Below are 23,492 nucleotides of genomic sequence, written 5' to 3'. Positions count from 1 at the left end.
AAAATTAGGAAAATTTTTTTGTGAACTGTTTCTTTTTAATATATATATATATATATATATATATATATATATATATATATATATATATATATATATATATATATATATATATATACACATACATACACACACATATATATATTACACACACACACACACATACAAATACACACACAAATATTATTTAAATATATATACATAAAATATATAATATATAAATATATTTATAGTGCTCAAAACACATTAATATAGAAGAAACCTCAAAAAAAAATAAAAAAGTGTCAGATTTTTCCGTCAATTAAAAGGTAAGAAGCAAAATAATCTACCTCCAAAGGGTGCACGTAAGAATAATAATTCTTCATTTTATATAGTGCACACAGATTACACAGCGCTGCACAGAGCTTGCTAAATCAGTCCCTTCCCCAAGGGCCTCACAATCTAATCAACCTACCAGTATGTTTTGGAGTGTGGGAGGAAACTGGAGCACCCGGAAGAAACGCAAACACAGAGAGAACATACAAACTCTTTGCAGATGTTGACCTGGGTGGGACTTGAACCCAGGACTCCAACGCTGCAAGACTGTAGTGCTAAACACTGAGCCACGGTGCTGCCCTATACTATTAAATTTCACCTCTCAAAATCCATAACTTAAAAATCTCTATGAGGGTTTATGTTTTGTGGGTAGAGGGTGAAAAAAAATTACAAACTGTGTTAGGATAACCTCACGTTTCTGATTTAAAATTTTAAACAAGGGGGACATTATTCATACGGTGTCTCAGTTTCGCCTATTTTTGCGCCTGTTTTTTTCCTTTTCTTGTCCAGTGATTTATGAACAATTTTTTTTTGCCTTCGTATAATGAGTTTCTTAATGACCGCATATCCGAATCATTTGCGCCCAATTTTGTGCTAAATTGGTCTCAAATTATTCCCCTACAAAGTAGATCTCATTTGTGACCAATAATGAAGCTAGAATGAGAAACGGTCACAGAACCTTCATAGCTTCATTTTTGCACAAAAAAAACCTTAAAGATGCTGAATTGGACCATTTAACACAGACCGCTACACAAAACTGTGCACCTAAAAAGGTGCGTTACAGCGCCCCCCACATTTAAGTCCTTACATAATTTTGGCCTGTTAAGCAGAGACCTCCAGAAAAAAAATGGTCACTCAGTTTAAGCATATTTGATGCGCAAGAGTATTGAAGACCGTGCGTCTGCACATCAGGGAGGCAAACTGTACATCGTACACACTGGGGCACATTTACTAAAGGTCCGCGGACCGTGATTCTGTCGGTTTCCCAAATTTTTCCTTTTTGTGCCGGCTTGCATGCGACACAAATCCGGGGGCGTGGACGTCGGGCAACCTGACTTATTCGGACAAACCGCGGAATTTAAAAAGCAAATTGTGTCGCAAGATCAGCACTCACATACACCGGGAAGAAGAAGGTGAACTCCGGCGGACCTCAGCGGGGAAGCGACACATGCAGTATATAGGGCGCACGATATTAGTGAATTGTGGCAGCTCCGAATCCTCATTGGACATTGCACGGTGGGGATCGTGAGGGGATGGGTAAGTAAATGTGCCCCACTGTCTCACTAATGAGGGGCCATTGTCTTCTTTCTACACTGCATAGAGTCATTACACATTTATCCCTCACAAGTTTATTCACAGCATAGGGAACAACCAGTAAATCAGAAAAGAACTGACCATTCAGACCCCCGTGACCAAAAGAAAGGGGTTTCCCGTCCTTGATAAAGAGTTGGGAGTGATTGAAATAGCCAAGCACAATGCTCATGCATTCCCGTTTATGTGAGTACCGGAGATAGCCAAGTGCTCGACTACTTTTGTCGCTTCAATACAATGACGCATGGCCGACCTGCTACGCCATCAATCAGTGAGAACTGTAACCCCGTTCTCCTGATCGGTGGGAGGCCCTCGCGATTTGGTTAAGGACAGGAAATCTTGAAAAGCTGACCCACACTGCAACGTTCAGTCAGAAATTTGGGTTCGGTGTTCAATCATGGGTGTTTAACGTTTAGCTGTCGGGATTGGGGAGCAAAGATCCATGGAAAAATGGTGGTTTTGTTGGCTGCATTTAAAGGGTAACACCCATGATCTGTACCAGCAGCAATAGTGGTTTTAAAGGTAGAGGCAACATTTAAAAAAAATAATTGATGCAGCAGCACAGCCCCGCCCCCGATGCACCTAAAATCTGATTAGCATAAAAGTGAAATAAATTGTCCTGAAGGTCTCTTCTCAGTACATGGATGTGACCTCAGGGCCTCCATCTCAGATCCTCTGTATGAAGCTGCTGCACATATGGCCTCTCCTCCACAGTTATGTCCATATGAAACCCCCTGACAGCTTAAAGAAGGCCTTTGATGTTTCTATCAACATATGGGATCTGTAGAGAGGGCGAAGCAACAGATCATTATTCTGCCTCAAATAGGATACTTATGAAGAACGTACAATCTAAGCTGAATTGTCATTCATTATCTACAAACACAGGGATAAGGATCCTCCAGCTGTCTCCCGATGATGAACAGCACTTGGCTGCTACATACAAAGCAGAAGATCTGATGAACATACAGAGGCATCACCAAAGTTATGTGGTCTTATCATTTACTATAAGTTCTATCTCTGAGCACAGAGACACTGCAGAAATAGTACAAAGCACAAGAGAAGAGTGGAGAGGGGCATGACCGGCTGGATGAAGTGATGGGAAGTGTACAGGGCACCATGTGCTTGGCACATTCAGATACATGTATCCCATCTACAGACTGGTTACTGATGTACCGATTTATTAAGTCCAATCAGATGTAGAATAATAAAAGAGATATCATAAAAGCATAAAAACCATTACAATTAAAATATTCACACTATAGGGGTAGGAAACTCATTGACATACACCGTATTAGGGAAATCAACAAGAGGAACATGTTCTGTAGAGCCCCTGTGCTGCCCTAGACTACTAGAATATATAGTGTGGTGCTTTGTATTGCCTCCGGGGGCGCTGCAGAGAAAACTGACCACTTACCATTTAACCAAAGAGTTTTCTGCACGGATTAAAGTTCAACATTGGGGTTTAAAAAAAGGGACACATTATTTTCATATTAGGAGGTAAAGGACTCTTCCAAAAAGGTACACCTGGTCCAAAGTAAAGGGTAATAAACGGTTTAAAATCATTTTAGTTTAGAAAATACAGACCTCATCCAACTAAAACTTGCCCATCAGACTGCTGGGTATAAAAACGGACTACCCAGATTCTTGGGTGGCTTCATTATGAGCCAAAGTGTCATAACCTATCTATGGCCATCATGAACTTCAAAGCAGATATCTGGTTTGGGTTGAAAAGGGTTTGGAACAGACCGCTAGCACCAATCGTGGGTGTTACCGGAGAGGAGTTGAACTCGGTGCCAGACGGTCTTAAATCTGGGTTTGGGTCCACTTATCCCTAATAAAATCCATTCACTTCAACAGAGAAGATGTCCTGCACCTACCAGATCTCACCACTTGATACTTTGGTTTAGCTGGACAGAAGCAATCCGCAAGAAGAACCAGTATCTGCAGGGCGGAGAAATCAACAAATAGTTGTCAGTTCTACAATAGAAACCATGTACCTGCTCATGCACATAACCCCACTGTCATGACTTACATCCCCCTTAAATAAGTACAATCATTTTTAGAAGGGATCCCTCATATTAGAGGGAAAGGATTAAATACACAGCCAGAAGATCCTACTAATGTCAGGTTTCACTTAAAATGCTTAAAATGCAACATAACCCTTAGTCTTCTAGGACGATTCGTATTAAATTATTGGGGAATCTCACCTTACTGAAGCCAGTCACTGCCATTTCTCAATGGCTTGAGCAGAACGTTCCAAGACAGAAGCTGTCGATCACCCATGAGATCACAAGGTGTTAAAGGGAACCTGTCATCAGTAATTGGCCTAATAAACCACTACTAGTATATTGACATGTAGACATTTTGTTTCTTTCATGGTCCAGTGTGGTGACATCATCCAGGAAATTAACTTTGAAGTGAGATGTAAATTGGTTGTATAAAAAGTCAAGGAGGAGGAGAGTTTAACACTGAAGTCAAGGTGGGGAGCTCTGAACACCTCCTCCTCTGGGATTGACATTGTGCATCGGATTTCAGGAGATCTGGTTAGTGATTTCTCTGGATTTTTTTCACAACCTTTTAAAGCCAGCTTTCACCACACTGCGCTCCAATTTCTGGTGACAACAAACAGGAAATGCCTGCTCAGCCAATCACTGGTTGAGATCAGTCATACTGGAGCCTGTGATTGGATGAGAGGGCATTTCCTGTGTTGAGAAGAAATAATCAGCAGGAATTTAGTAAGAGTACAAATGGGGGTTGCAATGGATCCTTAAAAAAAAAAAAAAGGGATGGATACTTTTTGGGGTTTGGAATAAAACAGGTTTAGACTTATACACTGTTCAGAGGTTCAAAGAAATACTGTGCATAGTGAAGAGACTAAATAATCTTCTGTACTGTACTCACCAGACCTAGTATAAGTCCAATCATCAAGGTGGCCACAATAAAGATGATGTACGAGCCCCAGGCAGGAATTCCTAGAGGTCCAGTGAAGTAGTTGTGTGTTTGCTGGAAAAGAAATGGAGAAAATTTGAAAAAAAAAAAAAAAAGAAGAGTAATCTCAACATGAAATATAGAGCACTGGGGGGCCAGGACAAATGGTTGTTCGTCAACATATATTTTAAGTGTATGGGGACCATTATATATTAAGCAGTTTGTTCCTCAGACTTCTCTCCTGGTCATGGTCAGCCAGGGAATTGTGCTTGGTATTCGGATAGGGTTTCTTGGTCTGAACACTTTGATTGGAAACCAGCTAAAAGGTCCGTATGATTCCTCCGTTGAAGACTTTACAGACCCTCATAGTATCTTTAACATCCGTGGTTGATCCAGCTCTCAGCAGGTAATGATTATCTTCACCTAGTTCCCAAAGAAACACCTGAGGCTGCAATGGGCTGCTGCAAGGACTTTAAAAGGAGAGAAGATCCGGCAATCGACGCGTTTCGGCATATTGCCTTAGTCATGATCTAATTTTATTAAGAATTCTCATTCCCATCACAGCACAAAACTTTGAAGATCCAATTGTCATCGGGACAAATAGAAAAAAAAAAAATTGTCTGGAGCTACAATTATAAGATGGTATATAAATTCAACTAAAGAACAAATATAAATAACCTCTCTTATACATAACCTGGGAACTCCCTTGTGCTAATGATTTGGGCCAAGGGGCTACTCCGCTACTGCTTACCTGATGTCAATTTGGGATTTTCCAATGGTTTCGGAAGTTTGAAACATTTTGAGACTTTGGGGCTCATGTACTTACCCGTTCGGAGGAGTTCACAGAAAGTGCATTGTCCGACGATCATGCATTCTGCCGCGATTCACTAAGATCGTGCGCTTAATATCCTGCATGTATCACTTGTTCACCTTCTTCTTCCTGGTGCATGTAAGTGCTTGGGCTTACGACACAATTTGAAAGTTAAATCCCGTGCTCCGTCCGAATCAGACGGATTATCCCCTGGCACGCCCCCCAATTTGCGGCGCAGCTGCGCCAAATTCCGATCGTGTGTGACGCAAACCCAGTGCAGACACTTGTTAAATACCTGTGCAAGACGTGCAATCCTCAAAAAAGACGAACAGTCCGACGAATGTGCGATCCGCGACCCTTAGTAAATGAGCCCCTTTGTATCCATTTATATTTGTTTAAGTCTCGCATTTTTAGGACCAAAGTAGAAAAAAGTAATAAATACTGATCACACACGAAGAAGCTGTAGAAGATTTTAATTAGATTATCCCTTAGACTTGGAGAGAACGTTAGGTAGGAAGGTGGTATCTATTCTTCAGCACTCCATCCTCCACAATGGTTTTTAAAACCCTATCAAGAAATATCTAAAATTCTGGGTCTGGTTTGTTTGCAGCTGAGGATGACAGCGTAATGAAAGAGCCAAAGAAATCAAACAGAAAAGTGAAATTCTAAGTTTCCCTAATCAGTGCCTGGAGAGGTATTGCATCCACCGTACATGAGCTCAAGTCAATATCTAACTACGAGTCCAGTGACAAGTGGAGGAATAACAATCCTTGTCCTCCAGCGATGCTGTCTGATGGATGCAGGGAGGTCAGCCCATGTTCACAGTCATTAGGGTGATGATCTGACATGTACTTGTTTCCCAGCCGCTGAGAAGCAACATGTTACACGCCGCAAAGTCATCGGCCTGACAAGGTCGCTATTAAGCAAAGCGCACCGCAGCCATGTGGCACTTGTCATCAATTGTCTCTAGTTACCATCCACTGGGGGGTCTACTGCATGCAAGAGCAGGATCGCAATTTACGTGCCCAAGGAAAACCTACATGCCAGGCTAAAAGTGTGTACAGCTAGTACACAGAAAATGAATCGGGTTCACTCACTGCCAGGTGCACAGTCCAAAAGAGGGTTTTTCACTCCCACAGATTAGAAGCAGTAGATAAAGAGAAGTTGATCGTCACTCACAAAATCCGTTAAAATCGCTGTGCAGCTTTATTCATCCGATAATGGGTACAATACAGGCAAAGATTAGGATGTCATAAACATCTGATGCGTTTCAGACTATGACTAAGGACCTGATGGTCTGAAACGCGTCAGATGTGTACGACATCCTAATCTTTGTCTCTGCCATTTGCCTGTATTGTACTTATTATCGGATGAATAAAGCTGCACTACAATTTTGACGGATTTTGTGAGTGCCGATCAACTTGTCTTTATCTACTGCTCCTATACGTGTGTATAGAAGGCAATAGAGATGTATAACACCATGATGCTTCTGCAACAATGACATGGATTCAAAACATGTCCACAAGTGCGGATGTCATCTTCTTGGTTGTCAGGATATATGTCTGTATACAGCACACGACCATTACAACCACTCACTGGACTCAGCAGTACATAGCATAGGACTATTGAGGCCTGTGATTTGCTATGAAGCTGCTAACAGTGACATCGCTGATACAGACAAAAAGTTGTAAAGGGATTACAAGTAGATCGGTGAGGGTCCAACGGCTGGGACACCCACCAAATAAGAAAGGGAGACCCAAGCAATACAGAGAACAGGGTCTCGACCTCACTAAAGGGTGGAGCGGCAGTAAGAGTACGCGTCACGCTGTTCCGTTCAATTGTAAGTGGGTCGGATATTGGCCAGATATCTCAAGAACTCAGCCAAGTTCGATACAGTTTCCGTAACACCCTACATTGGAGTTCTCTCCGGATTGAGTGAGAGTAAGGCTCCGTTCACACAATTCTATGGATTTTAACCATTATTTCCCATCACACAAATGATAATAACGGAAGACTGACAGATCCGTTACAATATCTATTAATGGCAATGAACTTTCAATGGCTTCCATTAGTGTCCATAGGCAACACTTCTGACAGACTGCAGAACCAATTTTTGCTTCTAAAATAACAGAAGCCGGTTTCCAATTTTCCACTCAAATGACAGAAGCACCAACATAAGTACATGTTTATCGATAGCAAAGTATAAGTCCAGTGACAAGTACAGGAATCCCAGTCCTTGTCCACCAGCGATTCTGTAGGAAGATCAGCAACACTAATGGAAGCCATTAAAAGTCCATTGACATCAAACATTGTAGTGGATCTTTTAGTCTTCCCTTAATTCTAATTTTGTGATGGACGTAAATAGTGGAGGTCTAGATATAGGTGTGAACTGGGCATAATTCAGAATACCCCATTTGTGACATGTCCAAAGACAGATTACCCCTTTAAATGCAATGGGGGGGGGATGAGTATTATCCACCATGTGATACTCCCGATAGAGACTAGAGCCCCTCAGTAGATTGGGTGCACCAGGTCCAGATCTATGGCAGGATCCTGCAAAATGCTGTAATTCCTGTCCGTACAAGCCATAATAAATGCCTCCTAATGAAACCTATAATTATCTTCACTGGGAAATGAAATGTAAATAGCTTTTACACTAAAATCCTGCACTCCGGTGAGAGTAGTAGTACGAGAATATTCTGCTAATTATTTCCCTGAAAGTGCAGCCCAGCCTTTCTGCGGTGGACAAGATTACACGTCTTTAGCGTCTCCATCAGAAAAAAAAAACAGACATACAGAGAGCCGTGATGAATATCAGCGTGCGCTCCACAAACAAAACTCTGTAAAAGGGCAATTGTGAAAACACTGGAAAGCCGAGCGATTTCCGAAAGCTCCGGTGACAGTATCATCACTATAATACAGGGGACATGCAACGTCTAGGAAGGTCACTCTCGCACAGATAAACTATCGATCCGTCACATACCCCGAGGACAATAGACTGTGATGGCAATTTTATTTCCTTTTTTTTTTGTTGTTTTGTTATCTTTTTCCTTATTCGTGACACGGAGATAGACTGCAGGAGGGAATGGCGCAGCTTCTGGGCTTAGCTCATACAATTGGGAAATCAATAGGTCTGAATTCACCAAGTCTATGCTATCAGAGGCCGAAATTGACTGATGTGACAGCATAGACTGCCCTTCTGCTATTGTAGACCGCAATTCTATTTTTTTTAATCTGGTGCCTTATTGTAGCTTTTTGCAGATTATTTTGTTATTACCGCATTATGTTCCCTTCTTATAGATCTTCATTCTTATCTTTGAGTGAATTTGTGAAGAAATCTGAATTCTGATAATACAATTTTGGCCCATGCACAAAAACAAAGTGTAACAAAAATTAGAGGAATGGCAAGGATAGACACATCTTATCCGGAGGTCCTGCATCCTCTGGTTTCATGAATGGCCAAACCAAAAGAACCAGATGATGATGGGTCAGTGAATGGTGGGGCCCATCACAAAATCAGGCAATACTCACTACATGCGCTAATGAACACTTGGTTTGGCTTATTCCAAGTTCCCACACAGCAAATACCTCTAGAGGGGACTTATTTCTCCGAGAACGAAAAAAATAAGGCAATGAAATCCAACATGCTCATGCTTTCTGACCCTAGACATCTGCAGTTGGTAAAGAGTTGAGAGGTCACCCAAGACACACCTAAAATCATAAAGAATAATGCACATTACAATAGGAATCTGTCTCTCTTTCTTGGCGCCTCCCATCAGACAGTGCCCTGCACCAGACCTTGCGGACACTAGTATTATGCACCAAAATAGTATGGAAAGAGTTAATGGGAACCTGCCATTTAAATTAACCCTCCTAAAATAAATACTTCATTAAAACTATGATTAAAAATCATTGCCCAAGGTTCTTTCCCATGGCTGAAATGTTAAAAAAAATTATCAGTTTGTAAACTTATATGGAACTCTCCTTATGCGAGTCCAATTACAGTAAGTTCTGCATATTCATTGTTATGTCCCCACATAACCTCCCCCTGTAAGTGGGGGAAATGAATAAGCGTCCCCATATGGATTTCTGATCTGCTGTTCTAGTAGCTTTCAATAGGTCGTTTAATATGCCTTTAAGGATCTGTGAAGCTGGATCTTACATCTGCAATCAAATAAATGACATTTCCATCCCATTTGGAGAGGTTTTGCTCTTGAAGGGGTTGTCCACTTTCAGCAAAAAATTGATATGATTTGTGTAGGGAACAGTTATACAATTTTCCAATATACTTTCTGTATCAATTCCTCACTGGTTTCTAGATCTCTGCTTCCTGTCCTTCTAAAGAAGGTTTCTATATTTACTTCAAGTGGATAGAAAGATGTCCATGGTGATGTGATGGACATCTAGGTGCCCGGCTTGTTAGTATCAGAGAGCGTAATCAGAGCTGTGTGATATAACGAATATGCACCGTGCACCTGTGTGACCATGGTCAGATTTCTATCCACTGGAAGTAGAGATAAAAGCTTCATATAGAATGACAGCAAGCAGAGATCCAGAAACCTGGGAGGAATTGACAAGGAAAGTATATTGGAAAATTGTATAACTTTTCCTTACACAAACCATACCAATTATTTGCTGAAAGTGGACGACCCCTTTAATGATACTGGAGGCATCAGTGTGCAGGAGGTAGGGCTCTAGATATTGGCTTGTGGGCTGTTGATATACAATATCCCTGCTCTCCCCTCCATCATATTATATACTATGCGAGTCTGTGCCGTGTAGATGTAGGAATAATTACTCTAATCTGCTCTCCCTCCGGGTCACTATGTATCAAAATAAGTGATAAACAGCTTAGTTATACTGGAAGCGCATTACAGCAGGACGTGGCCCTGTGTGCGCAAAACCACATATAATGTGGAGCGCAACATCGGGGAGGTTTATATGCAATAGCAAAACATACATCAATGGATATAAATCTGCAGTCAATGGGGGTCATTTACCAAGGGCCCGATTCACGTTTTCCCGACGTGTTACCCGAATATTTCTGATTTGCGCCGAATGTACCTGAATTGCCCCGGGATTTTGGCGCACGCGATCGGATTGTGGCGCATCGGCGCTGGCATGCACGCGGCGGAAATCGGGGGGCATGGCCGAACGAAAACTCGACGTATTCGGAAAAACCGCCGCATTTAAAAACCGAAAGTGTGTCGCTTGGGAAGCGCTTACCTTCACCTGGTCCAGCTCGGTGTATTCCGGTGCGTTCAGATGATTTTCAGCGCAACTGGTGGACGGCGGAGGAACTACCTTCATAAATCCCGTCCGGCCCCGAATCCTGTTCAGAGAATGCGCCGCTGGATCGCGAATGGAGCGGGTAAGTAAATCTGCCCCATTATGTGTTGTGAACCAATAGTCCAGCGAACAGATTATAAAACCAGAATCACCTTCCAAAGATACATACATACTAGATATCCTTGTCTGATCCACCTTGTATGCTGATAAACGGGGTCACAATAGTATAAAATGTTATAGATTAGATATAATCTATAAAATCGTTACAAAGCCGCCAAAATGATCCTAAAACAGAACGGTTACCAATGATAGGGTGGAACATCATACATAAGAGTAATAAGGTAGCACATATTTAAATACAAGCATATTAAATATATCATTAAAGGGGTATTCCTACAGAAAAATTTTCTTAAATGTACTCAGGATCACTAAATAAGATTCTCTAATTCACTGTTAACAAAAATACAGCATTTCACAGATAGAAGTCCAACCTGTCACAATTTCAGTTGCCCCTAGACATGACCCTGTATCTTCTCAATTGGGGTAGGGCTGCCATCTTGCTCTCCTGTCTGATGCAGTGGAGCGGCTACAAGCCACCACCCTTGCATTCCACAACCGGATCACAGACACCGACTTCCTGCCGGCAGCAAACATATCATATCACATTGTGAGGAGCGGAGAGCTGCAAGCTACGGGAAGATAAGTACTTGATCCCGGGGAAGGGGAGGGAGGTACATCAGATAGTGTGATGGGGCAGAGATGTAGCAGAGCTGACTGTGAAATTGTGTCTAATATACATCTCATCATCTCTTATCTGTCTCATCTCTCTCTTTCAATGTGTCAGATCCTAGTGAATGTGCAGAAGGCAAATAAAAGTGTATATAAACCTGTACCCTGATAAATCTAACCACATTGTCAGCTCACAGAACTAGATGGATCATAATGTGTCTGCTTAGAGAGTCTCCGTCCACACCCTGGGATTTTGCTCTGACCATCACTGAGGGATAGGAGGTATAAACAGCAATAAAACTGAGTAAAATTGTAAAGTAATGGGTTAAAAATTATCTTTATTGTGTTAACATCACTAGTGGATTGAGATTTGATAATTTTCTTTCATGGGAACAAACTTTTTAAAGACCCTAAAATTTTTGTGTGTGTGTGGGGGTGACCCACATTAAAGTGAGTAAACTCCTCGGCTTCAAATGTTTTAGGATAAAAACACAGACAGGACCTAAGCTCTCCATTTAAATATCCAAAATATAGAGGAAAAATATTTTCATCCTGATATTTAAAGTGCTGTGGAATATGACTGTGCTATAGAAAAAAAAATCATCATTTTTTGTAGTATTTATTTATTTATTCTTTCAATTTGTGGATTTTAACTACTGCACCACCACTATCAGACGGTAGGTGGCGCTAATTTGCAAACAGAAAATTAGACATCCAGACAACGGGCAGGTTCACCAGAGATCTGTATACTTACTGCTGATAGGACATGCCAAATAAAGTCACATGCAATAATAAACAAAGAAACATGGAATATGATACAAAAAGACTGCACACAAGTTGCAGTCACATATTGCCCCCTCAGGCCCGAGGAAGCCAATGCAGGTGGCGATACGCGTGGGGTTTCTGCCCCAGCTCCCCAACTTGGACGGACTATTTGCTTCATCAGGTAATTGTACTGTTCAGGGCTTTGGGCTTTCTTGAGCACCTGCACTGTGAATAGTTTACTATCCCATTTGTGTATTTATCTCCTGTTTCTATGGTCATTGCTGCGGTGGGGTAGCTGGACTGCTGGGTCTACACACACTATCACATGCTATGCTTTCCCTACAGATGTCATTTTGGCAAGTTTTCACCTGTTTAATTGATTTTATTTATCTTGTGTGTGGTCTTTTTGTATTATTGGTACTGAATAAAAAGAACATCCATCGAATGACAATGGGGCACATTTACTTACCCGGTCCGTTCGCGATCCAGCGGCGTGTTCTCTGCGCTGGATTCGGGTCTGGCCGGGATTCACTGAGGTAGTTCACTGCTGCGCTGAAAAGCATCAGAAAGCACTGGAATTCACCGAGCCGGACCAAGTGAAGGTAAGTGCGTCCCAAGCGTCACTTTTTTTTGTTTTAAATGCGGCGGTTTATCCGAATCTGTCGGGTTTTCGCTCGGCCACGCCCCCACGATTTCCGTCGCGTGCATGCCAGCGCCAATGCGCCAAAATCCGATCGCGTGCGCCAAAATCCCGGGGCAATACAGGGAAAGTCGGCGCAAATCGGAAATATTCGGGTAACACGTCAGGAAAACGCGAATCGGGCCCTTAGTAAATGACCCCCATTAATAAACATGAAACAAACATCTCCTCTACTCAGCAGTTGTATGGAGTTTCAAAACCCAATGTAAAACGCCAAGTGCGAACGCAACCCAAGTCATTGAAGGGAAAAAAAGCCAGAATTCTCAAGGACACGTGTGATACATTTGTCAGGGACATGTATAAGTGATGGCCATGGAGAGAAATGACTGAAATCTTATTTTCAATGTTACAAGGGCTTGTCTGGGATCAGAAAAAGTTGTGGCCAGAACTTTACTCGTCTCTTTGCCTCTTCATCCTAACATTGAAGCAACAGAATGGAAGGACGTTGGTTTTTAAGGTTACAGCCGCCGATCGCTGCTGGGCACAACTTTTTTTTCTATCCTGGACGATCCCGTTATATACAAAATGTAACATTCTGTAATAAATTAAGAGGGAATCTTACCCGGATCCATCCTGATAAGTGAAAGAGCCCGGCCATCCCAGACATCCTACAAAGAAGAGAGTGTTACATGGATCACACAATCAATAGCCACAATTCACATTCAGCGCAGCCCATCCGGCTCTCAGACAGTAGCCAATGTGACTAGAGAGACGCATCCTGTGACTGCTAAATGGGGGATTACTAGATCTCAATTGCTGTTTAATAATCTGATCGGAGGAGATTATATATTTTAAATATCAGAGGCCAGGGCAAGGAAAGAAAAAAAAATTAATGAGTATACTTACCTGCTACTGCCTTTTATTGGCATTTAAAGAACCAGGAGTGAACAAGGATTAGGGTATGTTTTTTTCTCATCCCTCTTTTTCCTCGAAATATACTCTTAGTGATGGCCATTGAAGCCTATGGAAGACGGATGCAACATAATGCATCCACCCCGGCCTCCACTGCGCGTACACTCAGGGAGGACCCCGGTGGTCTAAGCTGTCCATATAAGACAGCACATCGGCACAAGTCTGTGATTGGCTGCTGCTGACGTTCACTCTTCATCCTGTCGAATCGTACTGTATTTGCACGTAGTAGGATAAATCTCAACCCTCTCTTTTATGGATTTGGTAAAAATCTCCCCAATGTATCCTTACAATAAAATTGCAATCTCATCCAAGCCTTACCACAGATTTACCTTCATAATTGTGAGTATGCCACGTGCATCTGCATGTGGCAACAGGGCATGGCTACTGACATTGTATTACTGAGTGGGCCATGGCTGCTGGGCATTTAATTATTGGTGGGGGGCCATGGCTACTGGGCATTTCATTATTGGTGGGGGGCCATGGCTACTGGGCATTTCATTATTGGTGGGGGGTCATGGCTACTGGGCATTTCATTATTGGTGGGGGGTCATGGCTACTGGGCATTTCATTATTGGTGGGGGGTCATGGCTACTGGGCATTTCATTATTGGTGGGGGGTCATGGCTACTGGGCATTTCATTATTGGTGGGGGGCCATGGCTACTGGGCATTTCATTATTGGTGGGGGGTCATGGCTACTGGGCATTTCATTATTGGTGGGGGGCCATGGCTACTGGGCATTTCATTATTGGGGGGGGGAGGGGTCATGGCTGTTGGGCATTTCATTATTGGGGGGGGGGGGGTCATGGCTGTTGGGCATTTTATGACAGATTAGCAGCTGCACTTCACACCCAAGGCTTATAACTTGAGACAATGCATTTCACAGTTTTTTGTGGTAAAATTGGGTGCCTCGACTTATACTCGAGTATATACGGTAAAAATGCAGTACAGGCAGTTCCCCGGGTTATAGGTTCTTTAGGTTTGTACATAAGTTGAAGCGAACGGGTGTATTTTATAATTGTAACCCTTTTTGTCCCTCAGACAACTGGAACTGCATAGCGTACAGTACAAATAACCCAAAGTGACTCCGTGTATCCCCCATGTGTTGCAGTTGGATGCAGTTGGCAGCGAGCGCTCGCACAGGCATTTCCTACAATTATGATCAGCAGGATTTTATTTTATTTGAAAAATTGATAGTAATCTTCAGACAAAAGACAAACAACGCAGCAAGAAATTGGGAGTTATTTTTAGGAAGACGAGAGAAACTTGGATTGAGTACAAGCTTTGTTATGATGTATGTGAGCCGCACCTCCAGTAATCCTGTGCTCACGGCATAACCAGAGGAAGAAAACTCAAAGAAGATAAAAAACAAGCGTCTAAACCTGAATATTAATTCTGTAGCCATGGGATCAAAGCTAAAAATTATACTACTGTAGTGCGGAGTCTAAAAGGAAATCAAGCATGATAAACCAGGGACCATTACTCATAGGCACGTGACTGTGATAATCTTCTTTGTTATTTGTTATCCTCGACCTAATTTTAAAACACGCCTAAAAAGGCATCTTTTAAAATTATGCTAATGAGTCGGAAGAGCTTCAGAGCTAATGAGCCAGGAAGGTTCAGAAGCTGTTATACTGCAAGCTTCTTGTTATACCTCCTCCCACAGGCAGAGGAAGGGGAAAACGCTGAGTGAGTCGAGGGGGAAGCAGTGTAACAGCCGGAGAATCCAGAGCACAGATGGGCAGTTGCAACACCCCATAAAGCCCTCCGGGTTCATTAGTTGATTTTAGAAGGAAGGAAGGAGACCATGAATAATAAATATAAGTCACAGTGCCTGGATCTATGAGTAAGTGCCCATGGTTTATCAGGCTTGGTTTTGATGGTAGATTTTCTTCAAAGGGGTAGTCCTGTTCAATTAAGTTTATATTCATAGACTATGCCATAGATGTCTTCGATGGGAGAAGTGCATGCGCTTGTCTAAACCTTCACATTTAGAAGAAAGAAGAAGGACATATACAATTTTCTATCATCACTTGCAGCCAGGTTTTCATAGCACACCCTATGTATACAGCTATAAGTACCCCTATAAAAAGTTATCCCCTTGAACAATACTTAGGAACAGGAATGAGTGCCTGATTACTGATAATAAGCTCCAATAATCATGAGAGCAGAGGACCAATGCACCCAATGTTAGTCCTGAGGAATCTGCTCCATTTATCTTTATGGGTGCATTGGAGATAAATTCCTAGTATGGCATTTCTGACATACAATGTGTACAATACATGATAGATGCAGGTCACACAGCTGGAAAACACACAGATCTTAAAAACAGAGGTGCGCTGACCCCCTCCCTGCAGAAGAAACATAAAGAGAGCTGCCTGCAGATCCATGGCATTGCAGAAAATGGCTTTTTTTCTTGAACGGAGCTCAAGTCTGAATTACTAACCCTACATTCAGCTGGAGAAAGGGTTCAAGGTTCCAAAAGGGAGACCTGCATCTCTCATCCATGTATGAAATATCCTGTGTATTTGTCATAAATACTATATAGGAAAACCAATGTACAAGGATTATTTCTCAATAGTCCCACAAAGAAGAAAGAAACGATTATGGCATTTTAATAATAATACATTTGTGTCTTACAAGATAGATGATGGCGCTTTCCACCGTGCCACCGGCTCTATAACCTTCCACTTCTCCTCCGCAATGAACGTGTGAAGGTCTTCTGCCATCCTTGAGCCATGATAACGCCGAAACTCTCCGTCCATAACACTAGGAGACAAGGAAAGAAGCCACAGCTGCAGTATTCATCCATTACTACAGGAGAAGTATAAGTTTACACAAAGCATATCACTGCCAGAGGTGGTGGGTCTAGATCTGAATCCTTATTAGGGTGACCGGTGGGGGTCTCAGAATCCAAACCTGGCTGAACAGATCCCAAGCTTTATAAAAACAATAGTTATCCTTTATACTTCTCTTTACTAACAAAGATACAGGCGGTCCCCTACTTAAGAACAACCGACTTACAGGCGACCCCTAGTTACAGACGGACGTTGTTGGTATCTTACTGTACTTTATCCCTAGGCTACAATAAACATCTATACCAGTTATCACTGGTGTCTGCAATTAGGTTTAGTGTTAATCCTGGTTCTTATGACAATCCAACATTTTTAAAATCCAATTGTCGGAGACCCAAAAAATTTTGTCTGGACGTACAATTATAAAATATATAGCTCCGACATACAAATTCAACTTAAGAACAAACCTACAGAACCTGTCCTGTACGTAACCCGGGGACTGCCTGTATTTGCATCTTTACAGGTTTAGCCATTTTTGGGTAAAAACTAATCAGAATTGTATCCAGAATGTGGTTCTCAAGATTCCCTTAACGTTTCAAGCTAAATGTCCAGTTCCATAGAACTTTTTGATGCAATGTTAAAGTTATTGGTCTTTGGATAATTAATAAATACACGTATATTCCATGTCCACTGCAGAGGTCGCCTCTTGGAATAGAAATGGTTTATTGGTCTCTAATATTGTGAATATTTTTACAAATAATAAAGTCTAGTAGGTAACAGATCCACTTACTGGTATATTGTTGGAAGAGTTGTGACAAAGAAACGACCGCTCAGACCTAGGGAAGAAAATAGGAATATTTATTATTGAAACAGTCAAAATCATCTGATTCATCACAATCTTTAGAGAGGCTTTCAGAGCCTCCAAAACAAATATTTGTTCATTTGTTCAGTTTGCTCATAACTCAGGGGCCAACTCTTCACCCATCGTCACCATCCCCCCTACCATCAGCTCCAAACCTCTATCAACTCCATTCAACTCCATCCCCCCCCAAACCATCAACTCCATTCCCCCCCCGAGCCATCAACTCCATTTCCCCCCCCCCCCGAACCATCAACTCCATTCCACCCCCCCGAGCCATCAACTCCACCCCCCCCCCGAGCCATCAACTCCATTCCCCCCCCCCCCGAGCCATCAACTCCATTCCATTCTCCCCCCCCCCACCCCAGCCATCAACTCCATCCCCCACCCCAGCCATCAACTCCATCCCCCCCCCGAGCCATCAACTCCATTCCATTCTCTCCCCCCCCCCCGAGCCATCAACTCCATTCCCTCCTTCCCCCCCCCCGAGCCATCAACTCCATTCCCTCCCCCCCCCCGAGCCATCAACTCCATTCCCTCCCTCCCCCCCCCCCGAGCCATCAACTCCATTCCCTCCCTCCCCCCCCCCGAGCCATCAACTCCATTCCCTCCCTCCCCCCCCCCGAGCCATCAACTCCATACCCCCCCCCCCGAGCCATCAACTCCATCTCCCCGAACCATCTACTCTACCCCACACCCCCGTTGTCATCAACTTTTTGCATCCTTTAGGAGCCACCCTAAGACACAGCAGAGTCTAATTACTATAGCTGGTACTTTAACTACAATGGATCTAGGCCATTTAGGGGGCAGCTGTCAGGTGGGTGGTCTTGGAATGCAGAAGACAGTCTGGCACTGCCCATCTGACTATAGAAAGATGAGATAAGATTACAACAATGTTGCAACCAATGGGAAAATAAGGATTCAAGAGTTTAAGGTTCATCTTTAGTGTATACAGGGGTGGTCTTTATGAAATTACCATCTTGTTGTGTAAAAAGTTGTATAAAAAGAGTTAACTTTGCCATTTGTCCTAAAGCTCAAAACAGGAATGAACAAAAGGAAGATGGTAATAGTGAGATAATAACACGTCCTTGAGTAAACTCTGCATTCTCAATGACAGCCGGTGCTGGTGAAACATCTGCTTGTCCTTGGAGAGATATCATAGACCCTGCCGGTGCTACATGATCTGTGGAGGACATCCTCCCTATCCTATTTCTCATTGACCTGATCTTGTAGAATTCTTCATGTTGCTTTGTTGCCATCATTGACTCCAATATCTAGGAGTTCATTAAAGGGGTTGTCAGGTCACAACAGCTTATCCCGTATCCACAGGACTTGGGTCTAAGTGATGGGACCCGCAGGGACCATGTATCCTCAAATGAGCCGAGCAGCTGGTAGTACATACACCTCCTGTTCTATGCATCACAGTGGTGCAGTACTCCACTACTTCTGCCATAGACCGTGAAAGAAACATCACTACGCACCTCCAACCTGCTCCATTCAACAGACCACCACTCCTACTCGTGATGCGTGGGGGTCCCACCACTGTGGATATCTTGTGAATATGGTAAACTTTAACAGCCCCTTTAACAACCCTGTATTGTGAGAGGATGAAGTTTGGCAGAAGCTCCTCCTTTTGCTGTCCGACTGGCCTCAATGACAACCCTTGACGTGCAGCTGCTGAGGCCTGTGATTGGTTGTAGCAGAACCACTCCTAAGGAGCCAGAACCGCATAGGAAGAGCTGACGAAATGGTCAGAGAAATTTACTCCACTAATTTTGACATCAATCTGTAAAATATCCAACACGTTACTACAGATAAAACCGTGAGCAGAACCAGATTGTCATTAATATGCAAGTTACTTCTCAACTAATTAGGGGAAAAAAAAATAATTTTTTAAAATATTAAGCTACTTGGCATTTTATAGAAATATGTTAAAGTGGATCTAATTTTTCTGATAAAATCATCAATTCTCTAGACTTCTTTCAGTGGCTGCCATGGAAACTGGAAGTCCCTGGGTTAAGGCACATAAACACAGGAATGTGTGACGGTTCAGCAAATGTCATCAATATAAAACACAATTTGCTAAAATTATAGTTTCTTTTTTTTTCTTTACATAGATATTTTATCATCCAACAATATTCCTGCACACCACCACATACCAGTATACAGATATACAGGCTCCCCACAGGGGGCTCTCCATTGTAATAATCCCTTTTCTTCATCTCCGTAATAATATGACTCTTCTCTGCTCATTTTCACACAACTTTTTTTGTTGTTTAGTTAAACGTGTAAGACAAGGCATAAAAGAAGACATTTTAGGAAGGACATTTCACAAGCTACCTGCGAATAGTCTTATGGGGGTAAAATTTGGTGACAAACTCCCTTTAAAAATATGCCTATTGTTTCCAACAACTTCAATGTAAAAAAAAAAAAAAAATTAAATATAACTATATATATATATATATATATCTACCTTTATCTATAGATATATATATATATATATATATATATATATATATATATATCTGAACGGACCCATTCAAGTTTGGTCGAAAGTTCTGTTTGGATACCGAGCCCAAGAGCTCGTCCCCATGGGAAACACCCGCGCCTGAAACTGGAAACGTTTGCAGGCGTTACCCATCAATTGCTACTGGAAAAGCCGCCTGCATTTGTGCGCTTCCATTTTCCTGAGGGTTGCCACCCCCCAGGACGTCATAGGGGAAGTTTATTGCGGCCGTTAACTAAAGGGAACCCGTCATCAGAAAGGTAATTTTTACATAATACCAGGTTTCAATAGCCTCTGGCATGTAGATTTCAAAAACCCCATTGTGGTGCATCTGAATAATTCCAGGGCTTTTTATTAGTTTCTTTTACCTGGCTCCCTGCCAGCGGCGTGTGGTGAGTCCAAGGGGAGTCATATGGCACAAGTCATCTTCTACTTGATTTCTCCTCCCCTCATTCTCACTCATTGCCCTCCCCTTCCCTCCCCCTGAGCTTATGTCAGCTCCCTGCCGTAAGCCTTTCTTATTTGAACTGCCAACCCTCCCCCCACCCCCTAGGACTCACCACAAGCTGCTGGCAGGGAGCCAAGTAATGTTAAAAAACAACTAAAAAGCACTGGAATTATTCACACAAAGGCATTTTTTAAATCAGAATGCCAAAGGCTATTGGAACATGTCATCTTGTAAAAATGACCTTCCTGATGACAGGCTCCCTTTAAATGTCACTGATAACATTAAAAGAATTAAGATCTTCGTCCAGTGCCAGCACGGATTGCAGGTGTAACCAGCAGGGGTTGAGCCGAATGCTAAATTTGAAATTCCTGTCTAAAGTCTGACTTACCAAACCCACAATGCGCTCATCACAATTCATGACCTATACTCCTAGTAATTCTGCACATGCACCCCCCCCCAAGCGGGTGTATGAGCACGAGTACTTCTGCAGCTGGCAGTATGGTGGCCAGGAGGAGCCACCAAGCTAAGAGAATGTGAACAGGACTGTACCTGGCTCTTCAGTCACATCCACCTTTGCCACTCTGACATCAAGGACAGGACTGCGTTTGGCAAAATCCTCCCACTCTGGCTTCATCTGCTGGCACGCAGGGCACCATGGAGCAAAGCTGAAATGAAAAAGGTTGAAAATATATGTAACTTTCTTTCTTTGTGTTTTTGTTACCTTGCCCCCCTATGCAGTACACAGATTTTAATTCAATGTCGCTTCACTACTGCACACATGCAACTACAGACAATATCATAGGAAACCCATTAACCTATTACTGTAGCAAGTTTATAAAAATTTGGGAGAAAACCTAAGGACCTGGTGGAAATCCACACAAAGAAAGGTAAAACATACACACGAAATACAGATCTTTATTATTTGGTAATTTTACACATTGTTTATTAAAAAATAATTTAATCGAAGACAATGTGGCAATGGACCTTCTTCAGCTCCAGGAACACATTGGGATGAAGATTGGCTGATTTGAATTCAAAAGGACTGCTGTGACAGGAAGGAAGAGCTGCATAACCCATAATGTGGACCACTGCAATCACCACACACCATGAAACGCTAACAATATTATATGCTACTATAAGGAGAATATTCCCTGTATAACAATATACAGACGAAGGCCTCAATGCTGCTGTGTGTGAGCCAGGCTTTTTACATGATTCACTTCCATTTACAGATGACTAGTAACTGAGGTCAGCAAAGGGCTGGAACTGTCCTCAAATATGAAATATTAACATTAAAAAGAATTCCAGCATTATGTAACCCGATGTGTAATCTGGTATAAAAAAAAAAAAGTATCTACATTTACCTTAACATAATGCAAAAGGTCATATAAGCCATAAAACACAAATACATCCAAAACAGCAAAGTACAGTAAAAAAAAACCTGCCTTGTTCAGGGCGTATTACATTCCAGTCGGTAGAATTGTGGCTGTTTGATAAGAAACCTGTCACATCGGTGATAAGCAACACACCCGCGCTCACACGGAACATTATTTCCCATCGTAGGGCTGATTCACATAGGCGTTTCTCTAGCTTGTAAATTTAAAAAAAGATGATCTACCTTAAGATAGATGATTAATGTAAAAATAGCAGGAGCCTGACCCCCATTCAGCTGTTATTACGTAAAGCAGCACAGTGCCACATAGGGTGTAGTGGCCATGCTTGAGATTGCAGCTCAGTCTCACTCTGATAAGAGCTCACACTTAGCTCTAAGGCTGCATTCACACTACAGTATGGGGGACGTATATATACGGCCGACGTATATGCGGCCGATATACGTCCCCCATACACTTCTATGGGCTCACGGCGCCCTACGGAAGCGGTACGGTGCAGCACACGTGCGGCACCGTACCGCTCCGTAGCCCGTGAAAAGATAGGACATGTCCTATCTTTACCCGTTTTACGGCGCCGTGCGCCATTACTTCCTATGGAGAGGGGCGGGGGTGAGCTGCGCTCACATCCTCCTCCTCTCCCCGCGCTGCCGTGTGCCCGCCGTGCTATGGTGCGGCGGGCTCACGGCAGTGTGAATTTAGCCTAAGATGGGAAATATAATGTTATTTCAATCGTTTTTCTCTAGGGGAAAAAAAAAACAGCTAGTAAATAAATAAAAATAAATAAATAAAGAGACCATTATTTCTTCAGTTATACATTCCCTTTAAGGGGTAGTCCAGAATCCTGTGAAATCTATCCCCAATTCTAAGTAGGTGATATATATATATATGAATAGCAGGTGTCGGACCCTATTAAGCTGTTGGAAGCCACTGCTGAACTTGCAGTGTCATACATTGTATAGTGGCCATGCCTGGTATTGCAGCTCAGTACCATTCACCTATACGGAGCTTAATAGCGAACAGATTATGTGACATCATGGGAAGTAAAAGGATGTGTGAACATGTAGCAAAGGGGTATTTAAGAAGTCAGACACCTCTATTACCGTATTTTTCGGATTTTAAGGCGCACCAAATTATAAGGCGCACCTTCAATAAATGCCTGCTAAAACATCTAGGTTCATATATAAGGCGCCCCGGATTATAAGGCGCACCTGATTATAAGGATGAATGACCAGCAGGTGGCAGACCTATGTACAGCTCAAGGCAGCTGTTGTCTGTAAGTACGGTTCATATATAAGGCGCACCTTTGATTTCCGAGAGAATCAAAGGATTTTTTTTGTGCGCCGTATAGTCCAAAAATACAGTACATTTTAATTAAAGTCCATACAATAAACTTATTACACGTTTTTTGTTTTTTTGTTTTTTTCCTAGTTCACTTGTCAATGTTCTAGTGACTACATGAATCCTAATCGGTCCCCAGAGTCACATTACACATGAAATCCCCTCCTGACAGATTTGGACATGTAGTAGGATTTACAGAGAACCCTGAACACGTCTGGAGCCACACTAACAGCTTCACTGCCAGAATCCTACAGCGCTCATCCATCCGGAAAACGTACGCAATGGCGATAAGGCGATCCGTGCCAATGCAAACCGTGCGCTTCCTACTTGCTATGGGCCCATTTGTGCTTATTTTAGGCTTTTAAATGAAATGAACAAGAGTAACCTAGGGCATGCCATC

At 42.5% G+C, this 23,492-nt stretch overlaps 1 protein-coding gene across 1 annotated transcript in view; it reads right to left on the bottom strand.

The window, feature by feature from the left end:
- The window catches only part of TMX4 (thioredoxin related transmembrane protein 4), a 49,519-nt gene that overhangs the window by 2,184 nt on the left and 23,843 nt on the right, over positions 1-23,492 (bottom strand). The window contains exons 2-7 of the mRNA XM_072140491.1: positions 20,913-21,028; positions 17,341-17,386; positions 16,396-16,524; positions 13,408-13,453; positions 4,525-4,626; positions 3,501-3,564 (exon numbers count right to left, since the gene is read on the bottom strand). Coding sequence (XP_071996592.1) covers positions 3,501-3,564; positions 4,525-4,626; positions 13,408-13,453; positions 16,396-16,524; positions 17,341-17,386; positions 20,913-21,028 — 503 coding nt within the window. The remainder of the gene's footprint in view (positions 1-3,500; positions 3,565-4,524; positions 4,627-13,407; positions 13,454-16,395; positions 16,525-17,340; positions 17,387-20,912; positions 21,029-23,492) is intronic.

The sequence above is a fragment of the Engystomops pustulosus genome, chromosome 3, assembly GCF_040894005.1.
Source record: "Engystomops pustulosus chromosome 3, aEngPut4.maternal, whole genome shotgun sequence".
Classification (NCBI taxonomy): domain Eukaryota; kingdom Metazoa; phylum Chordata; class Amphibia; order Anura; family Leptodactylidae; genus Engystomops; species Engystomops pustulosus.
Note: the sequence above shows the minus strand (reverse complement) of the source record. Positions and strands in the feature narration are given on the sequence as shown.